This window comes from Lissotriton vulgaris, chromosome 9 (assembly GCF_964263255.1).
Source record: "Lissotriton vulgaris chromosome 9, aLisVul1.2, whole genome shotgun sequence".
Taxonomy (NCBI): Eukaryota; Metazoa; Chordata; class Amphibia; order Caudata; family Salamandridae; genus Lissotriton; species Lissotriton vulgaris.
The window spans coordinates 1,127,407,433-1,127,433,890 of NC_141697.1; the positions used below are offsets into that span (position 1 = coordinate 1,127,407,433).

At 42.4% G+C, this 26,458-nt stretch overlaps 1 protein-coding gene across 2 annotated transcripts in view; it reads right to left on the reverse strand.

Moving 5' to 3' along the window:
* The window catches only part of CACNA1D (calcium voltage-gated channel subunit alpha1 D), a 1,282,477-nt gene that overhangs the window by 54,827 nt on the left and 1,201,192 nt on the right, over window positions 1-26,458 (reverse strand). For both annotated transcript variants that reach the window (XM_086939145.1, XM_086939146.1), the window contains 4 exons: window positions 21,061-21,177; window positions 16,976-17,328; window positions 16,258-16,284; window positions 11,191-11,334 (listed from right to left, as the gene is read on the reverse strand). In XM_086939145.1, the coding sequence (XP_086795271.1) occupies window positions 11,191-11,334; window positions 16,258-16,284; window positions 16,976-17,328; window positions 21,061-21,177 (641 nt within the window). The remainder of the gene's footprint in view (window positions 1-11,190; window positions 11,335-16,257; window positions 16,285-16,975; window positions 17,329-21,060; window positions 21,178-26,458) is intronic.

Here is a 26,458-nt window from a genome sequence, read left to right on the forward strand (position 1 = left end):
AGTATCCATCAGAAAGATTGTTACAGAAGGTAAGTAATTTGTACTTCTGACGGATACTACTACCTGTGTATTCCTTATTTTGTACATCAATAACCAAACAGGATCTCCCTGTAGGTGCTTTTAAGGAGATGGTCATATCAAAAAGTCCGACAGAGGAGATCTGGTGAAATAGCTACCCATGCAGACTTGAGAGTTAAGGCAAATATACCAAGTAAAGGTATAGACTGAAATCCGTTACTTAACCCGATAGACGTCCAGAATCTGAACACCCTCTGACGGGCAAGAAGACTTCACCCTGGTAGAATGGGCCCAGTACCCTCAGGAGGCACTTTTTGGCAAAAGAATAACAGATCTTAATGCACAACATAACCCATCTAGAAAGCATCCTCTTCTGAATGACTCTGCTTTTATTAGTACCTGCATAGACAATGAAGAGAATATCCTCAATCCAGTCATTTGCTTTGCATTTTCCTTGTGCCATAGGCATATAATTTATTTATTCATTACAATTGCATAGTTTGTTCATTATTTCATTGCTTACATTAATTCTATAGAGTGGTGCTTTGATATAGATTGATAGAGGATAAATAAGTTATGTATTCAATAGGAGTGAATTACTCTTAGGCAAATGTGCAGAAGAAATTCACGCAATTCTTTTGACATGTTACATTACAAATCATGACGTCTTTTCCTCCCATAATAATGCTGAGAAATCGTATTTAGGTCAGATGCACAGGAATCTCAACAAAGAGGAGCTTCAGTTTTCTGAGGGAGCATCCAAGCAAACGGTCTGCTTGAAGATTGCACACTGGCATGTGCTTGTGCTATCAGTTGCTTTCTCAAACAAAGCACAGCACATAGATAGAAACTAACCTTGCTTGCTACTGCCTGAAAAACACTGAAAAGTTGGGAGCGAAATGTCAATGTATGAAAAGGCCAGCTACAAAACCTGGGGGCATATTATCAAGATAGGCGATAAAAAAAACTGCAGCTAAAACGGCGATAATGGGCTTGATAATATGCTCTATGGAATTCCAATTGAATCCCATGTTAGATGTCCCTCACATCTAACATGGGCTTCAATTGGAATTCTATAGAGCATATTATCAAGCCCATTATCGCCGTTTTAGCTGCAGTTTTCTGCCGCTAAAGTAGCGATAATTTTATCGCCTGTCTTGATAATATGCCCCTGGTTATAAGCACTTTTGCGCTAATATGAATGTTAGAGGGAGGTTATGAAGGGAGGGATTCTGATAAAGATGTATCACTTCAATAGTTCGACTTAATGATTACCATCTAATATGTGACCTTTTTCTTGAATTTACATGCATCACACTTTTTCTTTTCATCGTTATTTTCAATTCTACAATAATGCTAATTCATATAATCTGTAAAAGAACCAGATTTTAATATTTAATAAAGCCTTTAAAAATACTCTATGTAGATTTCTTGCGTTTGACCATTGTTTGGTGAAATGGGTTCTAGAGCTCAGTTATATGTATAAACCTGCAGTATCTCACCAAATGATTGGTATCCAATACGCATTATCTCCAGGTAAGTTGTGAGAGATGCATGAATCGCAGCCTATGACTTTTCTGCTTGTGGTGGCGAGTTGGTTCATACCTATGCTTGCCAGGGAGCTCTAAATGTCTAACTGGACCATATTTTCAGAGGGGCTTGTAAAAGCGTATGACACGTCCTGTCTACCCAAAAGCAGAGAGTACTGCAAGGATCCAAGTCATGGAGCCTCTACACATCTTTCTTAATGGAATGAGGAGATGCGTAGAAAGTTGGCAAGGTGAACAAGCGCCCTCTGTGAAACATGATAACATCCTTCAAAAGGAAAAGCCTTTGTCCTGCGAAACTGCTCATCCAAGAAGAAAGAAGGGAAGACAAACAGACAGAGCATGCATGCACCTCGCAAATATGCCAAGCAAAGGTGATCACAATCAAAACACTGTCTTAATATTCAAGGCTGCAACTGGAAACTATGCATGAGCTCAAACTGAGATCCCATTTTAATAGTGTGCATCAAGTTAAGGTCCCACTGACGCATTCTGAAAAGCGAAAGAGAGAACATGTAGGACAAACCTTTAAGAAACTGCATGACAAACGAGGACTTGAACACCGAAAGTTGGTCAGAAAAGGCCGACGGGGCCAAAAGATAACCTTTAGCTGAGCCGACTGCCACACCTTCCCAGGTAAATGAAAACGCAAAGCGAAGAACATCCAAAAGACACATTTTAAGGGGATCAACTTCCTCCATAGTCCTCAGAACTGCAAGGTCTCTAGATGTACACTCCACCCTGACTGGAGGCATCTGTTACCAATGTACTGATGCCAGTGGGGGACAGAAGGGTCTCCCAAAGTGATTCCCCATCAATGACCATTACTAAAGGTCTTTTGCTGCCTCTGGAGAAATTTGAACAGTGTCCATCAGCTTAGCAGGACATGTATCTTCCAAAGAGTATAGGTGACCAACAGGACGTAGGAAGCCTGGAGACCAAACAGGCAGCAAGTTATCAGTTCTGGAAGAAGATCTCCCTCCTGACACATCAGAATCATGTTCAGAATTTCCAGAATCTACTGGGGAAGCTGCAAATCTCTGGGAGATGCCATGTCAAACAGCACATGATAAAGAGGAGGCATTGGGAGTTTTCCTGGTGTGACTTGGGAATTGATGGAAAACCCCAAGATGGACATCAATGATGCAAAGGCACCCAAGTAGTCCAACACCAGCTGTGGTGAGTCTGCTTTCAAAAGCCAGTCGTCAAGGAATGGGAATATACATTCTTGCCAACTGGAAACTGGCAGTGAATGGAGTGCAGGTATCTCCCATGCAACTTCGGGTTGTTTATGTGAAAACAGGCATCCTGCAAGTCAATGGAACCCATCCAGTGTCCTATCTACAGAGCCAGCACAACTTGTACAAGGCACAGCATCTTGAATTTCTTCATGCGGAGGAAGGAGTACAAGACCCAACTGTTCTTGGTGACATGAAAGTAACAGAAAGATCTATGCCCATTCTTGTGCTCCAGTAACAGTTCCAGGGCTCCTTTCCTCAACAGAATGAAGATTGCCTGCTGCAGAATGTGAGCATGAGCCATCAAAGTACTAGACCGGATAGGAGAAATCGTTGGGAAAAACTCCTGAAAAGTAAGTGTGTAGCCCTGCTCTACCATCATCATAGTAATCCGTCACAATGGCCTATTAATTTGACAGATGAAAATTCAGCCTCCCTCTCACAGGCCGCCTGTCCTCCCTTGGGAATGAGCCCTTGGGAAGGACATGGTTTTGTGGGTGGGGTGGGAGAGGAAGAAGAAAGCTGCTGCTGCTCACTACGAGGAACTCTTGAGCCACTGGATTTGGAAGGTCTGCTGTGGAATGGCTAATGCTGCAGAAAGGATGTTCCCCTCTAGGATACCAGAAAATGTGCAGTTGCCCATGTGAGACTGACGGGTAGCAGAGGATGTGCCCAGAGAAATAAATTGTAGCCTGTCCCTGCTTGAACCTCCTAGGGGCCGCATCAGCCTTCTTACCAAATGAGCAAGAGTCATCAAATGGAAGATTCCTTGGGTTGGCCCAGACATCCACTGCAAATAGCATTAGAGGTCTCCATTGAGTAAGCCACAGAGTCCTTTATGTTTAATCCTGATTGGAGAATTTGCTTAGCTGCATTCTACCCATCAGGTACAAGCTCTCTAATGTGGACTCGCAAATGGTTGAGAAGATTTGATATGCACTCCTGTGCCATCTCCACGGGGTATTTAACAGGGTGCAAGCAGTCTGGTCACATTTGTGGAATGATGAGCAAGACTGTCAGTGGAGAACATCTTCTTTCCGTGGTCTCAAACTTTTTAGAATCCCAGTCCTAAGATCTGCTTCGAGCAGGAAGATGATAAAACCACCACTCTTTTCAGGTAAGGATTACCAGTCAAAATTGTTATGTCACCAGGCAAAGTGTCTATACCGAGACTCCTCTACCAGCCTCTGTGCTTGGGATCGAGTATGCATTAAGATGACCTTGGAAATTTCACTGTGACATTTAAGTGATCTGAAGATAGTGCCAGAGGCTCCAAGATGCCGCTAGTCCTGGCGGGTACAGCGCCAGCTAGGCCTTTGGCAGAGGAACGAAGTTGTCAGTGGTGGGACAGCACTAGGGAGAGGCTGTGTAGGGTTGACTGGTGCTGAGGGCATTCCCATCAGGGGATGCCCAGTTGGGAAACCTGCCGGCTTGATGAGGTGTACGAGAGGTAGCCTGATGAAACAACACAGGCATCACCTGTAAGAAGGTAGCGGTTTGCATGGGTTTAGATCCAAAAGCAGGAAACACTTACAAAACTGGGGGTGGCAGAGGGCCTGGGGCTAGAGCCAAAGCCGGTGTAGAGGTGACATCAACAAGCTTATGTTCTAAAGATGAGGTTCTTCGGGGAAACAATGATAACCCAGAGACCTTTTGCAAGGGTGGGAAAAGGAATGCTGTCTCGACACCGACATAAGGCCATTATTGTGATTTTTCTTGGCTTTGTCTCTTTATTTCTTCGATGTCTTACTTGTTTTTGGCAAATAGGTAGATATGGAGCAGAAATGGATCTACAATGGCCCCAGTCCTGGTGGTCATCACGGGGCTGGAAAATAAACAGTTTTCCTTTTCGCTCCTTCATATACAGTTTGTGTGCAAGGCCACATGTATCGTGCGACCTGAGGTTGTGCTTGTGCCCAGGTACCATAAACACATCTTATGGGGTGGGAGATAGACATCTGCTTTTGGAGGACTGGCGCTGCTAAACCCAGATTTCCTGGTGAGAGATATTCAATAAGAACCCTCCGGAGCTGTTTCCAACAGTGTGGGAAAACAAGCATTTGCAATGCAATTGGTCTCGCCTTTGGGACCTTATATGTATTTAACTATGCAGCTTATTAGCTTGGGTGCTGAAATATCTACTGTTCTTTAACATGGAGGGAAAGTAAGCACTAAACTGCGTGACATGCCAGGTATGGGAACACATGGAGAGAAATATTGCCTTTCAGAGGGAAACGATATTGTCCAATGCTCTGTTTTTAATATAAAATCAGGGCCTTCGATGGTCTTATCACTGAAATACAAGATTTGAAAAAAATAGAAAAATATTGTCTACGGGTGCTTGTGGAAGACAATTTCTATGGACTGGAATCTAGAGAATGCTAAAGTGATTCTGGTATTTTACTGACCTCTGCTGGTCGTATTCTATCAAGAAATTTAAATAGAGGCAGCTGCCAGAAAATTTAAAAAAGAAAGTTCCTATCAAGACAGTTAAAAAGGGGCAGTTGAACAGAAACATTTCCTTTTTATTGGATAAATGCATTTTTGTTATTTATGTTCCTTTTTCGTGGTGATGGTGTAGTTTGATTGGGTTTTACATACCTATATTTTAAAGTGTTCATGTGTTCTTAAGATTTCCACTTTTGCGTTGCTCCCCATTGTTAGATGCTTCTCAAAACAGTGACTGGTTTCTACTTTTATGTGTAGTGACAAATACCCAGTGATATTGTGGACTTTCAGTGGGCGCTTAAGCTATTATTTGGATTTCCCTTGGTAAAGCTTATCCCACCCCATTCAAGATGAGGCCTAGATATGGCAGAAAATAGGCATACATCTGGAAACTGAGTAGCAGTACACCACTATGGAGAATTTATAGACCTGTGAAAATACAGGGATTTCCTGATGCTTTGGAAGTTGCGGTTGGGCAGATGCATGATTGTATCCTGATGAAATCCTGGGATTACCCATACATCAAATATTTACTTGTCATGTGGGAACTACTATGATTCCCTATGTCCCCAGTCATGGTTGGGCCATCTCAGTCATTCGCTCCTGATTACCGTGCATGGAGACAGGCGGTACTAAAGGCAGAGGGTTAATGTCAATTGGGATCTGCTTCTTTCTCTAAGACCCTATTTCCAGACACATTGAGTGGGAGTGTCATGTATGGTTGCTTGATCCAGAATGGTGGGCAGCGGACAATCAATAGACTAGGGTCTATGGAAAGTTAGACAAGCATTTGCAATGCAATAGGTCTCGCATTTGCGAGAGTTTGAGCTCTTGGCATTGTAAATATCAATGCCTTTTATTTATGTGTTGGTTTTTAAAACATAAATAAAAGGCATTGTTATTTACAATGACAATAGCTTAAACTCACGCAAATGCTACAGTCTACAGTTAACTATGTGCTTTGTTTGTCCATAAAACTCCGTGTCAAGTTTGTGACACAAGCTGTACTTCTCCTGCAATTACAGAAAGTGATTTGTCATCCAGAGCTTTAGGAATGGATCATTGAAGAATATCTTGGCACCCGTCATGCAGTGTAGGATTGAATACAGAACTTCCCTGTCATCACTTCGCTAGGCTTCACAGCAAGTTGGTTCTACAGAACATGGACATGGATGCTCCATTTTTACATCCCTCACCTTACCATGTCCACCTCTACCTGCAAGTTATCTACTGAGGCTCTACAGTGACATGGGGCGCTGTAAAAAAACACATAAATCTAGTCCAAAAGATTGTGGCAGTTAACAAGATTTAACCTCTTCCTTCTAAGTGATGTTGAAAGGCAGGAACGTCGTACTATATGCTAAATAAACACTTGGGGCCTCATTTATGAGGCCGTGCGTCACTTTTACGCCGCCGGTGCGTCACCAGCAGCGTAAAAAATGTGCCTTGTTGCACCATATTTACAAAGTGACGCATCTAGGTAGATGCGTCACTTTGTAAACCCCTGCGCTACATTATACCTCTGCCAGGTATAATGTATGCAGGGGGGGCGTTCTGATGCAAGAAAGGGTCATAGAAGTGTTGCAGTGAAATCTATACGATTTTACTGCGCCACTTATAGAATACAAATGCGTCAATTTCTTACGCCTGCCTCACAGCAGGCGTAAGACTGACGCAGGCCCTTTCACATGGGGCTTGCCCCATGTAAAAGGACGCATTGCTGGAGTTGATCACTTTTGCGCCATACAGATACGTCAGAAATACTGACTTATCTGTAATCCTTGCGCCATGATGCGTCATACTGTAAATATGACGCATCATTGGTGTCGCAAGGAGGGCGCAGTGAAAAGTGACGCATCGCTGTTATCACGCAGCAATGCGTCACTTTTCATAAAGGAGGCCCTTAGTTGTTTATTCTTTGTTAGGCGTGTTGTTAACACAGCTTTGATGGTTGTTTTTTTTCAAAGTTGCTAGGCACAGTGTGGTGGGGCTAAGTAGGTGCACAGTAGGCCTAGACACAACATCTATGTATATTTCCATACTTAAGCCATGGGATAAAGGCGTAGGCCTACATCCACAATTCACTTTCTATTTTATGCAAATTGTGTCCCCTTATATTTAGCAAATGAATGAGGCCGTCAAACGTGAACAAAGCAACGCAGACGCATCCTGTGGCTAAGCCACTCGACCAAATGTAATGTGGACCTGCTCACGCAGTGAGTGATACCGAAACTGCTCAACAAGTGAATAAGATCAATCAATTAATCAGGATATTTGTAGAGCGCACTACATACCCGTGAGGGTCTCAAGGCGCTGGGTGGGGGTGCCGCTACTGATCAAAGAGCCAGGTCTTGTGTAGTGTTCTGAAGGCCAGTAGGTATTGGGTCTTCCGTAGGTTGGTGGGGAGGGTGTTCCAGGTCTTGGTGGCAAGGTGGTAGAAGGATCTGCCTCCGGCTGTCGTTCTTCGGATGCGGGTGGGGGTGTAGAAGCTGAGTCGTCTGTTGAGGTACGCTGGGCCGGTGTCGTGGTGGGCTTTGTGTGCGTGGATGAGGAGCTTGAAGGTTAACCTCTTGGTGACGGGGAGCCAGTGTAGGTCTCTCAGGTGGGGAGTGATGTGACTGTAGCGGGGGATGTCGAGGATCAGACGTGCCGAGGTGTTCTGGATGCGTTGCAGCCGTCTCAGGAGCTTACCGATGTTCCTGTGTAGAGGGCGTTACCGTAGTCCCGCCTGCTGGTGACGAGGGCCTGGTTGACTGTTCTTCTTGTTTCAGTCGGGATCCACTTGAAGATCCTACATAGCATTCGGAGGATGTTGAAGCAGAAGGAGGAGACGGCGTTGACCTGCTTAGTCATGGTAAGGGTGGAGTCGAGGAGGATCCCTAGGTTGCATGCGTGGTCTGTGGGTGTCGGAGCAGTTCCCAGTGTGGTCGGCCACCAGGAGTCGTCCCAGACCGAAGGGGTGGACCCAAGGATGAGGACCTCTGTCTTGTCTGAGTTCAGCTTCAGTTGGCTGTTCCTCATCCAGTCAGCGACGGCCTTCGTTCCTTCGTGGAGGTTGGTTTTGGCTGTGTGGGGGTCTTTGGTGAGGGAGATGATCAGCTGAGTGTCGTCGGCATAGGAGATGATGCTGAGGTCGGGATGACGGGCGACGTGGGCGAGGGGTGCCACGTAGATATTGAACAGCGTCGGGCTGAGGGACGAGCCCTGGGGTACGCCGGAGATGATCTCAGTGGCATTGAAGTGGAAGGGGGGGAGGCGGACGCTCTGAGTTCTGCTGGAGAGGAAGGATGTGGTCCAGTCCAGGGCCTTCCCTCGGATTCCGGCATCATGTAGGCGTGTGCGTAGGGTGCGGTGGCAGACCGTGTCGAAGGCGGCTGACAGGTCCAGGAGGATGAGGGCTGCTGTTTCTCCGTTGTCTAGCAGGGTCCTGATGTCATCTGTGGCGGCGATGAGGGCGGTTTCGGTGCTGTGGTTGCTGAGGAAACCGGACTGGGATGGGTCCAGGATGTTGTTGTCTTCAAGGTAGCGGGTCAGCTGTTTGTTGACGATTTTAAGAGAGAGCACAGGGAACGTTACAGAGACTGCACAATGAGCTGTAAAGAGACATGGAAAAGAACAATAGAGGACTGTCCCCCCTGTGGTACGGAGACTTACCATGAGTGACGCAGAGATTTCACAGGGAAACTGTAGAGTGAGACACACAGAGACAGCAGCATGAGTGGCGAAGGGACTGAGCCGTGAGAGATGCAGAAACCACACTGTGAGGGATAAAGGGACTGAGCCACAGAGGCTGTATGGTGAGTTATTTGGAAACAGTAGAGTGAGACACCCAGAGACTGCAGCATGAGTGGTTGACAGACTGGACTGTGAGTGCATTGTGAGTGCTACAAGGGCTGGACAGTAGGGCTGCAGAGGCTGAATCTTGAGTGACACTAGGACAGCACAAATAGTGACACAGAGATAGGGCAGGAGAGTGAGTGTGACAGAGACAATACAGAGACTGCACTAAAACTGACGCACAGGCTACTGTCAGCTAGACAGAAACTGCACTAAGGTGGGTCCAGAGACTGTGAGTCGGTGATGCAGAGACTGCCCAGTGAGTGAGAGACAGCAGTAGAAGTTACATGGAAACTCCACATTAGGTACTACGCACACAGCACTATAGTACAGAAAGTGCAAGTGCATTGTCAGCAGAATCATAAGATTAGTCAACATTAAGAACAGACAGAGATACACGACGACTGACAAACAGACACAGACAGACAGACAGACAGACACACACACATACAGACACACACACACACAGTGAAAGAGTGCATGCTTCCCTTTTATAGAGAATAATAAGCAGAACACAGAGCTTGAACAGTAGCAGAAAACATTCGACAGATACTGAACAGCCCTGAAAAAAATTATCTTCAATCAAGTACAAGAACATATACAGCAATAGTAGAGTGCATTTCCGGAGCCTCACAAGGCACAGCGTAGGCATCAGCAGGGTTAGCCCTCTTACACAGGGCAGGTAGTGAAACAAGCTCCATGAAAAATGAAAGAAGAGAGTGCTAGGATCGGCTGCGGCAGTGAAGAAATGTTTTGATAAAAATAAAGAGGAAACAGACCCGGTCCTGCTCTTCTCGCGACCCTGCTGCCAGAAGTTCTTCAGCCAAGACTGCACGGCATGTGGGCAAAAAGCATTGCTGTGGAGAGCTATTCAAAAATAAGCAATGATCGTGGGAACTGGAGCCCTTTTAAGTGCAAAGAAAAAACAAATTACAGAATTCCACAGCGAGGGAGCAGGCTGCAGAACACATGATTGAAAGTGGGGCTGGTTAGAACTTACATGCGAATAGCTGTCGGAGCAGCGAGTGAGGGCTGGGTGAAGCTGCACACGCCCAGCCTAGCCAGACAGAAACCAAGAAAGGGGGATTTGTGGCAAGAGAGCAGAGAAGCGGTCTACGGAGGCAGAGAAGGGCTGCAGCTGTTGTTTCTAACTCCTCCTTTCCGTCCCTGCGGTGGTTGCCGGAGCATGGAGTGCCCGCTCTGCCTGGCTTAGTGCTGGAGGAGTAGGCATATGATGGGGGCTTAAGCACGTCCGCTGCTGTTCACCCCGATGTTACAGCTGCAGCAGGATAACGTGCGCAGCCAGGACAGGGGCTTTGTCAATGGTGGCATGGTGCAATGCAAAAAAAAAAAAGCATGCACCGCCATTGCCAAAGCCCCTGTCCTGGCTGCACACGTCGTCCTGCCTCTGCAAGCACAAGCAGGGAAAACAAGCGTGAGAGAATGAAAATCAACCGTAGCCAAGAGTATAAATGCACACAAAATAAAGTCCTGGTTATTGCTTGTACTTGTATTAAATGCCAAATGCCAGGGCCGGCTGTGAGCACCTGGAGTCACGCGAACACGCGCTTAGCACCTGGGCAACCACAGGCAGTGTGCGTGCAGAGTGAGCACGTAGGAGACAAAACAAAATTAACTATTCACAGCGCAGCGCTTATAACGAGCGTCGCGCTGATGTGAAACAAAGTTCCCCTCATTCATGGGAAACAAGGAAGTAGTCCCTGCATGACTACATAACACCGAGCAGTGGAACAAAGCTGTAGTTAGTCAGTGCTGCTTCCTGAATAAGGGAAGCAAAACGGAAGTGACTCATCGGATTCCAAGCCAACGATAAGCCTGCTAACAAAAATATTGCTCAGAGTTAACAAATGGCAAGTGGCAGGAGAAACTACTGGCAATAGGCGGAGTTTCAACCACAACATACAGATTACATGATGCCTCGTAGAGACAGCTCATGCGCTGCACTATGTGAGACCTAAAAAACGTATACAATCTGATAAGATTTGTTCTTGAGTGAGTGTGAAGGTGTACTGATTGACACAGTTTTTTTGAGTGCAGGTTTCACTTTTTAAATCAATTCTGGTGCAACATGTTTATCTTACCTGTTTCCTGACAACATGCTCTCCTCTTCGTAATACTCCTCCCCACTGTAATATTCCTGCTCTCCCAAGTATGGATCCTCAGTGCTGTAGTCCTGAAAGTCAGGGTCATCACAGAAAATAGCAGGCAAATTCCCATCACTTGACCTGCGATGAAATAATTTATAGTGAACAAGTGCATTAACTTGCATCTTGAAACTAACACTTGTATTTCTGAAAATGTTTTCATTGTGTTGATCTATAAGCTGGCAGTGCGTTAGGCATAAGCTGTAGACATCTTTGTTTGACATGCAGGTCATAAGTTTGAATCTTGGCTAGGCCAACTCATCACTGCACTCTTTTATGGAACAGTAAAACCTTTCATTTACAACACTTAAAGCAACACTTAAAGACACCAGAAAACAATATTAGACACTATTTAAAATATTTTGTTACAAAAATATGTTGAAAATAAATTCCATTTTAGGACTCAGTAGAGTGTCAGGACACAAGGGAGAGAGCCATGGTTGTATGGGCGTGTGGGAGAGATGAGCACTGAAAGGTCAGAGTATAAGGAGAAGCAGGTGAAAGCTGAGCTGCAAATTCAGCTGTATGGAAGTGTAGGGTTTAGTTACATTTGAGGAGCTTGAATACTTGTTTAAAAAAGTGTATTTCCAGAGCTGCCTAAATAACATACAGTTGGTATTAGTTATTAAGGGGCCCATTAGGATGGCGGGCGGATCGCCCCCGCCGGGCTGGCGGTGGTCACCAATGGCCCGGCGGGGGCGATCCGCCCGCCAACCACGCTTCAAAGATCCCCGCCATATTAGGATGACTGGGTGGTCCGCAGCAGATGGAAAGAACGGCTGCCTCTTTTCCATCTCGTCGACCGGTGGAAAACATGGGTAATATGGCGGCAGTGTCTGCAAGACACCGCCATCCATATTAGGGTTACTGCGGAGATCAGCCTTTCCATGGCGGCATGCGGTCTTTGCCTTTGGGGGCCCGTAGCGGGCCCCCAGCACGTTGGGGGGGGGGGGCACATGTGCGGTGCCTGTCATCTTGTGCATGCCAATGCACCACGTGCATTCCCAGCATTGTGGCGGGCGGTGCTGTGAGCACCGCCCACCAGAATGCTGTGAATAGGGGATGGCACCGCCTGGCGGTGGCATCCTAATTGCAGGTGCGGGACCGCCACACCCCTTGCGGACGGTCCCGCATTCCATTACGGTGGCCTTAGTTAGGTAAGAGTGTGTTCCAGAGACCAAGACCAATTCTACAGAAGTGTATGTTTTACAAAGGCAGAATATGCTGGGGGTTATTTTCAGTGCTATTTTGCACCTAGTGGAGTATTCTTTTATGGTTATCACTTAGGTAGATAGGTTTAATGGCATGAAGGGCTTTGTGCTTGCTATATACATCATTTCAATACTACTTTGCTGAGAAATTGGGGCCAGAAAAGATGAAACAGCATCACTGTGATGTGAGCCAAGCATCTCTGCATCATGGTGGCTGTGTTTTGGACCAGTGAAAAGGCGTGTAGTTCCCATTCTTGTAGGCCAAGGAATTCCACAAAAATATAATTGGACCATAATTTAATGGCTAAAATAGGACTACAAACATATTACAGCCAAAAGGAGCACAGATAAATATATATATTATTTTTCTCAGTCTGGAACAATAGTATAAACGTTTACAATATTGTTAATATGTTTAAGGGAAATTTGAGGAGAGGGTTAAGGATGGACTTGCCAATAGGAAACAAACCCACAGATGAGACTACAACAATTGCTATTCAGGAAATACATTTCTAATACCAGCTCAGTCCTAACAGTGACAACACAGGTCTAAATGTTTTTCAGCCAGCCTCCGAGGAAGCCAAGCACAACACATAGCCAATCACTGCTACTGGAACAGAATCTCATAGAAAACAATAGAGGCAAGGTATCACGCTAAGACTCGTTAGGACATAATGTAAAAAAACAAGTTAAATTAATTCAAAGTTATAAATATTTATATATATAATCTTAAATAAAAAAACGAACTATAATCAACGCTATATATATATATATATTTTTATTATTCCATGTATTTTAAAATATATTACATTATATTTTAATTTAGTTTAAAAGTCATTTGTTCAAAGTCATTAAAACATAACTTAAAGCTAAGTTTGTTACAAATATTTAAATATGAAAATGTTGGCAGGGGTAGGTGATTTTAATTTTAAATAGTTATAAATAATTTTATTAGCATGTCTCATTATTTTTCAGACAATTCATTATTGTATAGTTTCTGGGGCATATTTTGGGTTTGGGTGGGTAGTGGATTAATTAAAATATACATTATTTGCTGTTAATTGAGTATTATATTAATAGTGTTACCTTTTAAATTGATAAATATTTATTTATATTCTAGGCTATAAGTTATTTTAATTATGTTTTCATTTGTTTTTGGTTTAATAATTAATAATAATTTAATTTGAAATGTACATTTATTAATTTCTTGTGGTGTAATTGTTAAAACAATTTCTGTTAATATTGTACTTTCTATAATGTTCGTTGGGACTCGATATAGAATAGTAAATTTGACACAAACCCCCCAAAAATATTCATTTTTCCCTGATACTTATTGGGACTAGCAGCCTGATTCATCATACTCCCGTTTTGCGAGGCCATAATAGCGATTCATAGCGAATCGCTATTAAGGACTCGCAAAACGGGATTCATGTAGAAATTGCATGAAGAAATGCGATTCCTACATATTCCTTATTTGCGATTAGCAAATTGCTAATCGCAAATAAGGAATAACTCGCCATTCATTCCTATGGGCCAAAAGGCCCATAGGAATGAATGGGGAGTATTCCTTATTTGCGATTAGCAATTTGCTAATCGCAAATAAGATAGCGATTTGAAGGGTGCCAGGGGTGTCCAAAGGACACCCTGTAGCACCCCTCAAATGAAATTTTACACAGGTGTTGCACACACACATGTCCAAAGGACATGTGTGTGTGTAACATGCAACTCAGAAAAATGCATTTAAATGCATTTTTCTGAGTTTTCGCAATTTGCCACAAGGTCTGACCTCGCGGTAAATTGCGGCAGGAAATTGCAAATTCGCAAAATGAAATAGGATGTTGAATTGCATTTAAGGAATCTCAAATAGAGATTCCTTAAATGCAATTCCTCGCAAAATTGCGAGATCGCAATTAGCGATTTTTACATTTGGGATGCTGAATCCCAAATGCAAAAATCGCTCTCGCAAAGGGCCAGATTCTCAGAATCTGGCCCTTTGCGAGCGCTATTTTCTTTGATGAATCGAGCGGTAGGTGTAAAATAGTAAATCTGATCACCCCATAATATAAGCACTTTCTCCACTGTTTGTTGAATTAGAGCTAGAATAGTAAACCTAACGCTCAAATATATAAACGTTCTCCATTTTAGTTGTACTGAATTTATAATGTTTAATCTGTCCACCACTAAATATATCCATATTCCCCAATATGCTGAAGTGGAGTTACAATAGTAAATCTAACCCCAAAAACAAATGCACTTTCCCCAATGTTAGCTGGACAGCAAATAGAAAGTTAAATGAGACCCCTCCCTCCTCTCACAAATATATGTACTTTCCCCAATGTTTGTTCGATCGGAGTTACAGCAGAAATTCTACAACCTCTTCCCTGTTAATGTAGTTTATTGGATTGGACTTAAAGTAATGTATTATAATATTTTCAATTTATACTGCTTCTATTACACAATTTGGATTGGAGTTAGATTTGAAAACAGGACTTTTTTAATTTTTTGTACATATGTTCAGCACATTACATTTTATAAATATACTTATTTATTTTTTTAAATATTTTTATTTTTTTTAATTATTAGCTTTTTTAAATCCTCTTTGGATTTTTATGAAATAATTTGTGCTGCATTCGTTATTAAAAACTGCTAGAATGGTTTAAAAATGTAATAATCTGCATTTACATTATTGAATTAAAAGTATCTATATGGACATTGTTGTTTATGTTTAAAACCTATTCATGTTATATTTTCCTAATACATACTTTTTTGATTTATATATAATTATTAAAAATAGTCCTTTTATTGATTGTTTAATAAGAATGGTGGTCCCAGAAAGACCGTTAAGCCCGTGGTGAACCTGCCCGCCGGATTTTGACTTTAATCCAGGCCGTGCGGGAAGTGCGGCAGTGGTATCAAGGCAGGAGGTATATTAGACTAATAGGAGAGCCTAAACAGAATACCGCCACTGTGAGAGTGTCTGCAGCACATACCTGCACGGTGTGGCAAGCACCATGTCATGCATGCCACACTGTGCAGTTCCAGGAGGGCTGAACAAATGCCCCAGCCACATGCACCCCCATGCCTAGATTCACTCAGGAGCCCTCTTAGGGCCCCCTTCCCTGCATGTCCTCCACCCTTTTCATGGCGGGATGCCTGCCATGAAAAGGGTGGTGGAAATGTGACTCGTAATATGCTCAACGGTGCTGGCTTTGGCACTGCCAGCATATTCTGCCCCTTTTGCAGACATCCACCACAGTGTGATCCTTTATCCAGGTGGAGGTGGCGGTATCGTGGCTGTCCCACTGCCACACTCATAATATGGCGGTGGGGCCACCAGGGCTGTGGCAGTCAGACCGCCACCACGGGTACGGCAGTCCCAGGACCACCGTACTCTTAATAAGGCCCAAAGACTGGTCCAACTGATAACACATTCTGACAGACCCATTCTATAGTGGAGCAGGAGGCTGACTGACACTCACACAAACAAAGCTTTTGAGTACACTTGCAAAGCCAGTTGTATGCGTTAAGGTCTTCACTAGTGCATAAACAATTAATCATGCAAATAACTATTACATTCCTTATTTTTCATTAGATTTTATTTATGGACGTGGGGTATTTTCATTATTTTACGTTCATGCAAATTTGTCCCTGTTATTACCTGTTGATCTAGAACTGGATGGATATGACAAATTAAAATACACTTCGAAATATGTTTTGGAAAGTTACATTCTATGTCGGCATTTGCATTCACTTTCATAAAAGTAATTTCTAAGGATGATATCTATGAACATACCTCAAATACGCTTCATAGTAGCGCGTTCTATCCAGAAAAGCCAAAAAAAACACAAGAATGTAATTAGGAACAGCATAATTTCAAACGTATAGTTAAATGATCTGCATTAAGGCTGTTGGGTTGATTAGATACACATATTCATTGTGATAAAGACAGATGAAAAAATGTCTATGGTGAACAGGGTGGAGATTACAGAAAGTCCTCAAAATGCATCATCCAAGGCGAACTCATATGTGAGTGCTGAAATATGAGTTGGATGTCTGAAATCTGAGCCTGAAATGTGTACCATGCATTTCACCAGACACAGACACTCTGAAGTGGACATATGCGATAGAGGGTGGAGGCAGTTTGTTATTCTGCACTGCTGGTTTAAACCAAAAGGTGATGAATGAAAGTTTGGTGTGTGTCTAACTCTACATGCAAGATGGCCTCCTATATGAAGGTTTAGGAATGACTCTGCCCATTCACCCAGAGTATCAACTTTGGCAGAATGGAGTCACTCCATCATTACATTAATATGGACATTTACAGCTTGACTGTCACTAGTGTCATTACTAACTCGTTGGGGAGTGTCGCAGCACCAGAGGATTGGAAGGGCTTGGTACAATGATACAACTATCACATAGGGTAATGGAACTACAGGTGGACCCAAAACCTAGTTGCCGTAACAGAAAACAGGGATAACAATGTTACTCTAATGATATGCACTACACCATACCTGCTAATACTTGTTTTTCTTTGTTTCTCTTGGTCAATCTTGGCATGTACACTGTATCCATTTTCAGATGCATGTTGAAGACTTGGGTGCTTTCCATGAAACATTTTGGACATATTGGCATTATTGAGGTTGGCATTCGTTGAGTTTGGTACTTGTTTTCCTATAGAATTGTGGTTATGGTGATTATGATACACCGAATTACCAGTATGCATGGCCATTACAGCATCATTTGCAAATGGAAGTGAGAGTCTCTGTACATGCAAAGGGCGTTGCGTGGTATTCATCTGCTGGTAGGAATCCCGGCTGTCGTTGCTAACATGATTGACATGGTTTCCAAACAGGCCACCATTTCTCTGTAAATCAAAAAAACAATGTAACAAGTATTGCTAATATTTTAATTGAACTGTCTGTGACTGTGTGAAGAATAATATCTGCAGTGTTTCGAGCAGTGCTTAAAGCTTTGAACATCTTCCCCACCATCAAGCAGGACCTTGGAATACTTGTTAAAACGTAAGGAAGGGCCATAGATCACATTGTTCACTCTCTTACCTCTTAAGTGATGTTCAGTTTGAAGGCTTTTTGTAAGTGTCTGGGAAAACAAGGGGGAGAGTAAGGGATTGTGTCCACTTGTTGTGGACGAAGAATACTCCTGTTCCCCTGGTCACAGATATTGAAAAACAAATGAAGGAGTATCACCCGACGTATAGGCTGAAGGTTTTCCAAAAGTGGAATAATTATTCCTTTTCTAAAAAAAACCCTCACTCACCACCTAGTGGTGACATGCTTCATCATCAGGGTCCACCCTGGTGGCCTAGCGTCACCAGGGTGTGCTTCGACACCTGTAATACAGTGGAGCAGGTTGTGAAATGTAAGTGCAAAAAAATAAGTGTTAAAAATTGTCCTGGTTTAACTTTGTAAGAGTGAGTTTTAATAAAAAGCAACTGGACAATAATAAAATAATAAAGTGCGAGATACTGGAAGGGGAGTTACGACCTACGTATCTCAGTATGTGTTATAGTGCGTTGGTCAACATGTTTCAACCATTAGGGAAGATTCCCGGTATTCATCAGGACCAAGGAGATGGACGTTATGAGTCCCCTAAAAGACTCACCCTATCCTAACTCCTTTAAGTACCAATGGCAAAATTTACCAAAGGTGGAATGCTCTCAAAAATAAGGAGCATGGACAAAAACTATTGGTAGTTTCCTATTGTGCTTCGGCGGGCAGGGGGTAGGTACATCACGCGGTACAACGTATTAGTTTACTGGCATGGCGAGAGGCCCATAACCTACTTCTACCTTCTGCTGCTCGCCAATGTGGCAAAAACAGCATTCCACTTAACTCTTTGGTTTGTCAATGTAGTATTTTTTATTATTGTCTGTTTAATTTTCTTCCTTTCCCTTCCTTGTTTTCAAGAGTGTTTCTTATTGGTTCAGTGAGAGCTACTTTCTTCTCACATACGTTCTTTCTTGGGAGGACCATGGCATGTTTCCAATCAGGCGGGACCATGGCCTCTTGAAGCGAGGCGTTAAGTACTTCCATAACAATTTTCAAGGAAGGCTGTTCAAATTGCAGGAGAACCGAAGCGGGGAGAAGATCACAAGGAGATCCAGATTTAATGCTGCCTACATTTTTTTTTAAAGAGCTAATATTAAGGGGGGTCCACTTATCCAAATTCGTAAGAGGTTCTACAGCAACAGTGGGCTCAGATGGGAGAGTTGATTGGATAGGCACCATTGGACTGGGTTTATCCAATGTCAAATATATTTGCTCCACTTTATTTATAAAAAAAATTAGCAAGGGTATTGCATTGTAATTCATCCAGAACAGGAGAAATTGGCTGCGTGCCCAAGCCCGCTAATTTCTTGACCATGGTAAACAGAGTGCGTGAACAGTTCTGTGCCTTGGAGATAGTGGAGGAAACATGTTCTGCTTGAGCAAGTTTACATAGAACTTGGTATTTTTTTAGAGCAATTTTATATATAGTTTTAGATTAGGAGGAATAATTTTTCCTCCAACATCTTTCCAGGGCTTTACATTTACTTTTTTCGATTTTTAATTGTTCCGTGAACCAAGGAGCAAGGGGACGATAATTATGCCATTTTTTTCACGGAAAGTGGAAGACAATCATTGGTAGCTTTAGAAATCCAGTTTTAAATAGTTTCCAAAGATGAGAATGATATTGAATCAAACCTAGGGGCGCTATCGGACAGAATACGATTAAAAGCGCCCATATCCAGTTTTCCCCAATTTCTGGATTGGGATTGTGTTCCAGGTACCAGTGTAACCAGATTCAATGGAGCTGTACATTGAAACTGAACTGCAAAGTGATATGACCAACATAAGGGAAGAGCATATCTAGTCATAGATTTGTTTTTTCCGTCTTGTAACAGTTATACAATTTGTATTTTGCATACTTGTATAATTTCATCAAGATGCGCAGATCTGAAAATGGTTTTCGAACATCTTTTAGTTTCAAAGTTATAAGAGATACTGTATTGTATACTGTATCTTGAAAAGTTAAATTGACATTCAATTCCACATTTAGGCTGAACAGGGAACCAGTTTACTTATGAAATGACCATTTGATAAAACAATGTCATAGAGGTTATTTTGGGGTAGAGAAATATCCCACTTGCCTATTGAAACATGGCCTCTCCAAAGACTTTTGTGGTGGGGAGGTCATGTAACCCTTTCTGGAGGACCCTTCAGCCGACCACGCCAACATATGCCTTGGCCTCTGCTCTTGAATAGAGGACCACTTCCTCTGGCGGGGATCTATATGCTGTTAGTGCACCTGAAAATTTGGCAGATGCACTGAAGGAAAGGCAGATTGGTGAGAGGGAGCCATGCCCGTAGTGGACTTTGTGTCACTAATATAATATCAATGGCTCAACACACAGGGAGATGTACCCTTGTGTGTCAGGGGCATTGGGACAGATGTATGAAGCTATTTAGCAGTTGCAAAGCCTGTGATTCCCTAAATCACAGTGTTTTAGACCGCTAAATGTCCTTTCAGTATGTACTTAACCTATCTTGAGATTCAGTAAGTGCTTACATATTAAACAACATAGAATTAAACATGCTTACTAAATTTCAATTAGTTGTGTGTTCTCTCCAAATTTTGGTTTGGAATGCCGTGTATCAATGGTTTGCCAACAAACTTTCAGTCGCAAATCATTGATTTGTTACTTGCGCCTCAAAGAAAGTGGCAACCCATTTGCAAAGGGGAAGGGTTATTTACCTTCTAGTTTAGGGCAATCCTATCCTAAAAAGCCTATTTTTATTCTTGCTGGAAGACACACATACTGTTAATATTTAACTTATGTGTAGCAATACTGCTAAATTGATAAGTATTCCTAAACAGAACCGATTTTCTCCATTTTCCCTTTTTTTTCATTTGTTTATCAGTTCTTTTGCTCTAACTTGATTTACATATGTTTATTTCTTCACTATATTCTTTGTCATTTTACCAGACTCAAATATTTCACATACATTCACATCCTACTTCTTAGGCAGCTTGTGAGTTCAATCATAACTCAAATGAAGACTGTGACTTAACTCCCTCATATCCTGTCAAATAATTCCCTGCAAGCTCCCTCTGACAACGGGCAAAAACTATAACCGGAAGAAGCATGGAATAGAGGGGGGACAAGCAGGCTGAGAAATGCTCCGCCCTCTGAAATGCTAAACGAAGGCACAAATGTATTAATTTACAAAGCCTATAATCAATGGAGTCCTATCTGACTGGTAGACAGAGCATAACTCTAGACTGTCCTTCGGTTCTCCCCTTTTACCATCATACTGAAAACACAGCCTGAAAATTGTAGTTCTAGATACACAAAACAGACGTTTTGAGAAAAAAGATCAATGATAGTCCCTCTATTAAAAAAGTCCCAAGAACTCAAGATGGCAGAGTCCAAAGCTGTTTTTGGCCCCTCATATTATGTTCTAGCGGTTCTGCTCAGTGGTGGAGAAGAAATTCAGGGCTATCAAATCTGAAATCGATCCTTACAGGATAATTAAAGGTTGTAAATGTCAAAATAGACAATACTGTGTACCACAAAATAAATATTGTATATTACTCTGAATATATCTTCATCTTCATCTTGGTTATGTTCATCATGCTCATCATTTTGTAAGTCACATGATATAGCTCGCCGTATTTCTGGTCCGATGTCATGCAATGTCCTGAGTCCAGCCTGGATGAATACAAGTAGCATAATAAAACAGTTGTTGGCTTTCCATGAAAAGCACAGACCTCTTTGAAAGTGGACACATTTGCAAGTAAGTAAATGGTAGCCCTGATTAATAGCAAATGACCGAGAACAGTAATATGCCCTGTTTGATCAACTATGGGCCAAGTATGACATGATTGTAAGACTGAATGAGCACCAATACTTAATTAGAGATACTTGGACACTGAAGAGATCTGTGTACGGGCATCTGGGTAAACATTGCTTAATTTTAGCTTAATCAGTAAGGATTAGACAAACTGTCAACCATATGTTGACCATACTGTGGTAAACATGAATACAATGAAAACATGTTAATGTTGTTTAACAGATATATATGTAGCCTTCAGTACAATGCTCATCTTTATTTAGTAATTACCCATTTACTCACATTATTCCCATTCAAACACATGTAATATTGGATGATCATGCTTTGAATTAGAGGTGGTCAGCTCTTTAACCCCTTAGCTGCGGCGGCTATTCCGCCGCAGTGCTAAGGGGGAGGGGGGCCGCACGGCGCTCCCGTACTCGTGACTGAACCGCTCCGTCACGAGCCTCAGGTGGGCTGTGCTTGTGACGGAACGGTTACGTCACAGCCCCGCCCGCCTAATAGAACGCTCAGCGCAGGCAGGGAATTCGCGCCACGCAGGCGCGGCGAGCGGGCCGTGACGGAACCGCTCCGTCACCAGCACAGCTCACCCGAGGCTCGTGACGGAACGGTTCTGTCACGAGCACGCAAGGGGTTAAACTGCTGAAGCATGGGTCTAAAATACACATTTCAATGGGTCATCACAATTAATGTGCCATTTATTGAAGGAGTTCTTTAAGAAACATGGTATACATAAGTGGTTGAGTCCATAATGTAGCTCGTGTTGCACCATTAGCTTCCTCTTTGGCCAAAACATTTGATCCATCTTTAAGCAAGAAATCATCTCAAGCACCAAGGAAGAGTACCAAGCAATTGCTTTGAATTTAACAGAAAACCATAGTCCATATCTTTATAGTGGCAGCATACTCCACTACTATTTACTTCAACCAAACCCCTGCCCATTCCTCAGATGTCTATTGATATTAGTGGGACAATTATCAAAATCCAACCCAACACCACCAGGGTCTCTGATTTCAGACTGCCAAAGCGTCAAACCATCCTTTACTATTTGATCTTAAATGTCACAATCATATAGGTAATCAAACATGATATGATGGGGCACCATCTTTCTAAAACTGAAATTAACCAGCTGTCTCCCCGGCAATTCCAATGGTGCCTTCAAATCCCTTAGCGATATCCACAGAAAAGACTACAGAAAATCCCTAATATATCACTGGAACAACCCAAATCACTACAAATCTGGGTATTCTATTTGTTACAGCCAGCCAAAGTCCATACAGCATACTCAGAGCACTCTTAAACTCAAAATATAAACTCCAAGGCCCAGAGGAATGAAACAGACAGGCAAACAACTTCTGCTTTAGTGAAACACTCAAAATCTACCTTTGCTGAAATTCTTCTGTTTTTAACTTTTTTTGCTAAAAAGACACAACCTAAGGCCTTTCCATTTACGGATTCCATTGGTGGATTGTGTATATCCACAAATCTCTACTTAGATCTTTGATTGATTCACAAATCTTTGCCAACTAATAAGAATTTTTGAATCTCCAAATGAAATCTAGGAAGATCCAATAAACTAAACCAATCAGAGCCACTGATTCTGGTGGCAGTTTCAGATTCAAGTGGACATCCTTAAAAATCAAAAGGTGTAATAAATGACTTCCAAGAGACTTGGCGAAAAGAAGTAATGAAGAGAGTTGCAAGGGCTGTAGCTAAATCAAGGGCTCAGAATCTAATATAGGGGCCGATTAGGATGGCGGTGAATCTGCATCCTCCAAGGCCGGCGGAAGCCACCGCCGGCCTGGAGGATGCAGATTCACCGCCGCGGACATTGGAAACACCCACCGCCACATTAGGATGGCGGTGGGATCAGTGGCGGACGGCAAGTCCGACCGCCGCTGGTCCGCGGTGTAAGCTTGCAAATATAGTGGCGGCGTCTGCAAGACACCGCCAGCCATATTAGGATGCAGGCGGAAACATGCTTTTCCACGGCGGCTTTTCCGCCGTGGAAAAGCATGTGGTCTTTTGTGTTTGGGGGCCCGTTGTGGGCCCCCAGGGTGTTGGGTGCACATGGGGTGTACCTATGGTACCTCCCTGCTTTGGCATGCACCAGGTGGTAGGCACCACTCGATGCCTGCCAAGTTGTGCATGCCAAAGTTAAACATGTATATTTTACATTGTGGTGGGTGCTGCTCAAAGCAGCACCTGCCGCAATGTAAAATATACGGGATGTGACGGCCAGGGTGGCGGTCACATCCTAATTGCTACGGAGGGACCGCCGCTGCCCCTGTGGTCGGTCCCTCCACCTCGGGGGTGGCGGACAGACGCAAGTCCGTCCGCCATCCTAATCACCACTATTTTATTTTGCCAAACGCAGCATAGCTCAAGTGATGGTAAGTGCTCATGGTATGAAATTGCTGAAGAGAATGAAACTCAACGTGTGTTCAACCAATTGAAAAACTGTAAAGGTCGAAAGTGGTTTCTGTAACTCATTAGCCACTATTTATTGCATAACAAACAAACAAGATCGACACAGTTGCCCAAAGTTAGATAAAGAATCTGACGTTTGAACATTCAGTCAACAAAGTAGGAAACACTGCCGCTTTCAAATGAGCGAACAATAACAACCATTACATATCAAATAGAAACAAACACCAACTTATGAAATAACAATTTATCAATAGTAGAGATAATGCTACTTCAAGAGATAAATGGTAATAAAGGACAAAAGAAACACAGGGTAAGAGAAATGAGGAAGAGAATCAAAACCTAGTGCACAACAAAGCCAAGAACCAATGCACCTTTTCAGGACAGTGACTAGTCTCAGAGTAAGCAACTAACAAAACCTTGAAAGACCATACAAGGAAATTCAAAATAGAATTCAATTTTCAATCTTTTTAAAAATTCAAATTTTTTAATTCAAAATAGAATTTTATTCATTTTTACAGTTGACACATATTGAATAAAAAAAGCCCCCTCTTAGCAGTACTACTAGATTTTGTTCCCAGTCATCTGACTTTGAGAAATTCAAATGTTTGAGCTTTCTCAAAATCATAATGCAAAGATAAATAAAAACAAATCACTTTTTCAAATTATTAAAAGAGTAAAACTGTTTTTGGGTGCGAGTAGACATTACTTTTGTAATATTTGTATTTGTTCACCTGTATGTTTTGACATTGGACGTTAATCAGCTGTTTAGCCATATCTCTAAGTAGTACTCATCTTTATCATTGATTTTTTCATGGACTTCCGTAAAATGGGTCACTTGTAGATTTTGACTCGGGTTATGGAAGAAACATCCCCCCAATCAAACCTTGTGCATGATATTGCTTTTGGGGTTAATAGATTATCTCCAGGAACACACATCATCACCTTTTAGTACTATCACTTTAAGAGGGAGGAACTAACACACAACGCGCGTGGACGCGGCTTACGTTAGTCGTCCCTTTGTTCACATACCCAGCTGATCATCGGGCAAACAAACAATTGTCTTTTCGCACTCTTAGTCCACCCTTTTCCGAGACACATGCCTTGGCATGGAATGGACAGTAAGCAATAACTAACTGAAGTCATTACAACATGGGGTGCACATTTATTGTCTTTGAATGCTTTATGTAGAAGTAACATCTGAGACGCAGACATTTGAACCACAAGGAACACGAAAACATGATTACTGCGAAGCACAACACACCCTATGTTCAGATTTTGAGCTTTTTTGGTAGGTGGTTGCGCATGAAGGGTTCTTTCAGCAGATAGTTGCGTTGATATTCAATCATGGTCAATGTAAATATCTATCACTAGTTGAAAGTCATATTGACAAACGGTTGATCTGAAACAACAACTTTCAGTGCACTCATCGGTTGGTAGACACATCGTAAACTTGCATGACATCATCTTTGGACATTATTTTAAGCAAACTGTTGTTTATAAATAGCATTAAGGCCTGTCTTGATCTGACCATAGAACTAATTTCATGTTTTAGATTCTCTATTTGAATGCCCAAGGGTCATCTACCCGAAATGCATTGGGCAAGAGGTAAGGATTTTCACACGAGAATTTTCTTTATGGATTACGAGAAATTCCATTATTTTTACAAATCGAAAGTATCCAATGTGAATGTTATGGAGCAACACTGGTAAACGATAAACTTTGACTATAAACATTGATTGTTGAGCGGAAAACCACGGAATATAAAGATTTATTTTTTCAAAAACCAGATAGAAAAAAACGTTGGCCCGATTCACAGAACTAACTTAAGACAAAATCCTAAACTTACTACTTTTGGTATTCACAGAAGTTAGGATTTTGTCTTAAGTTCGTCTTAAGACAGACTTAAGTAAGGATTTTGTCTTAAGTTTGTCTTAAGACAAATTTAAGACAAAATCCTAACTTCTGTGAATACCTAAAGTAGTCAGTTTAGGATTTTGTCTTGAGTTAGTTCTGTGAATAGGGCCCGTTGCGTTTTAATAGCTAAGTGCGACAAGAGTAGAGGTGGGGATCCACCTCCGACATATTGCTTAGTTCTTACATAGTGCAATAGAAGACATTGCCTTTTCACACTGGATGCACAGTGGGAGCACAGTACCGTTTTAAATTATGCACCACATAAAAATGTAAATAAGTTTGAGCCATCTCCAGTTCTGTAGTTACTTCAAGATTTGTTCAAAGAATTCTACCTAGAATGTTAACAGTTTTTTGGGGGAGGAGGTTAGTAGCACCTTTTAACAAGTGAGTTGGAATTACCATGCTCTGAAACATATACTTAGGATGTTTGGCTTTTGTAGCCAAAGACTGACATTTTAGCTTGAACGCTATGTGAGCCTGCAATTGGACAGGAGTAGCTGGTAGACTAACTATTGAACCTAAGTGACAGATTTTATTTTCATTGCAATGAGGTGTGTTTTACATCTACTGCAATTCTTGAACCTTGAGCCCAAACAGTTATATTTGCATCACTCTAGAGTTGGTAGGTAACCAGGAACTGTATTTCTGCTGCTTATGCCCAAATATAATGACATACGTTTCCCCAAGCTCATTTCTACTCCTTAGTTAGCTAGGTGATTAGTCAATAGAGGCATTTAAAGTCCTCAGAAGGCCATTGATGATTCAGTCGAGGATGGGGGTTTTGTCAATGTACTG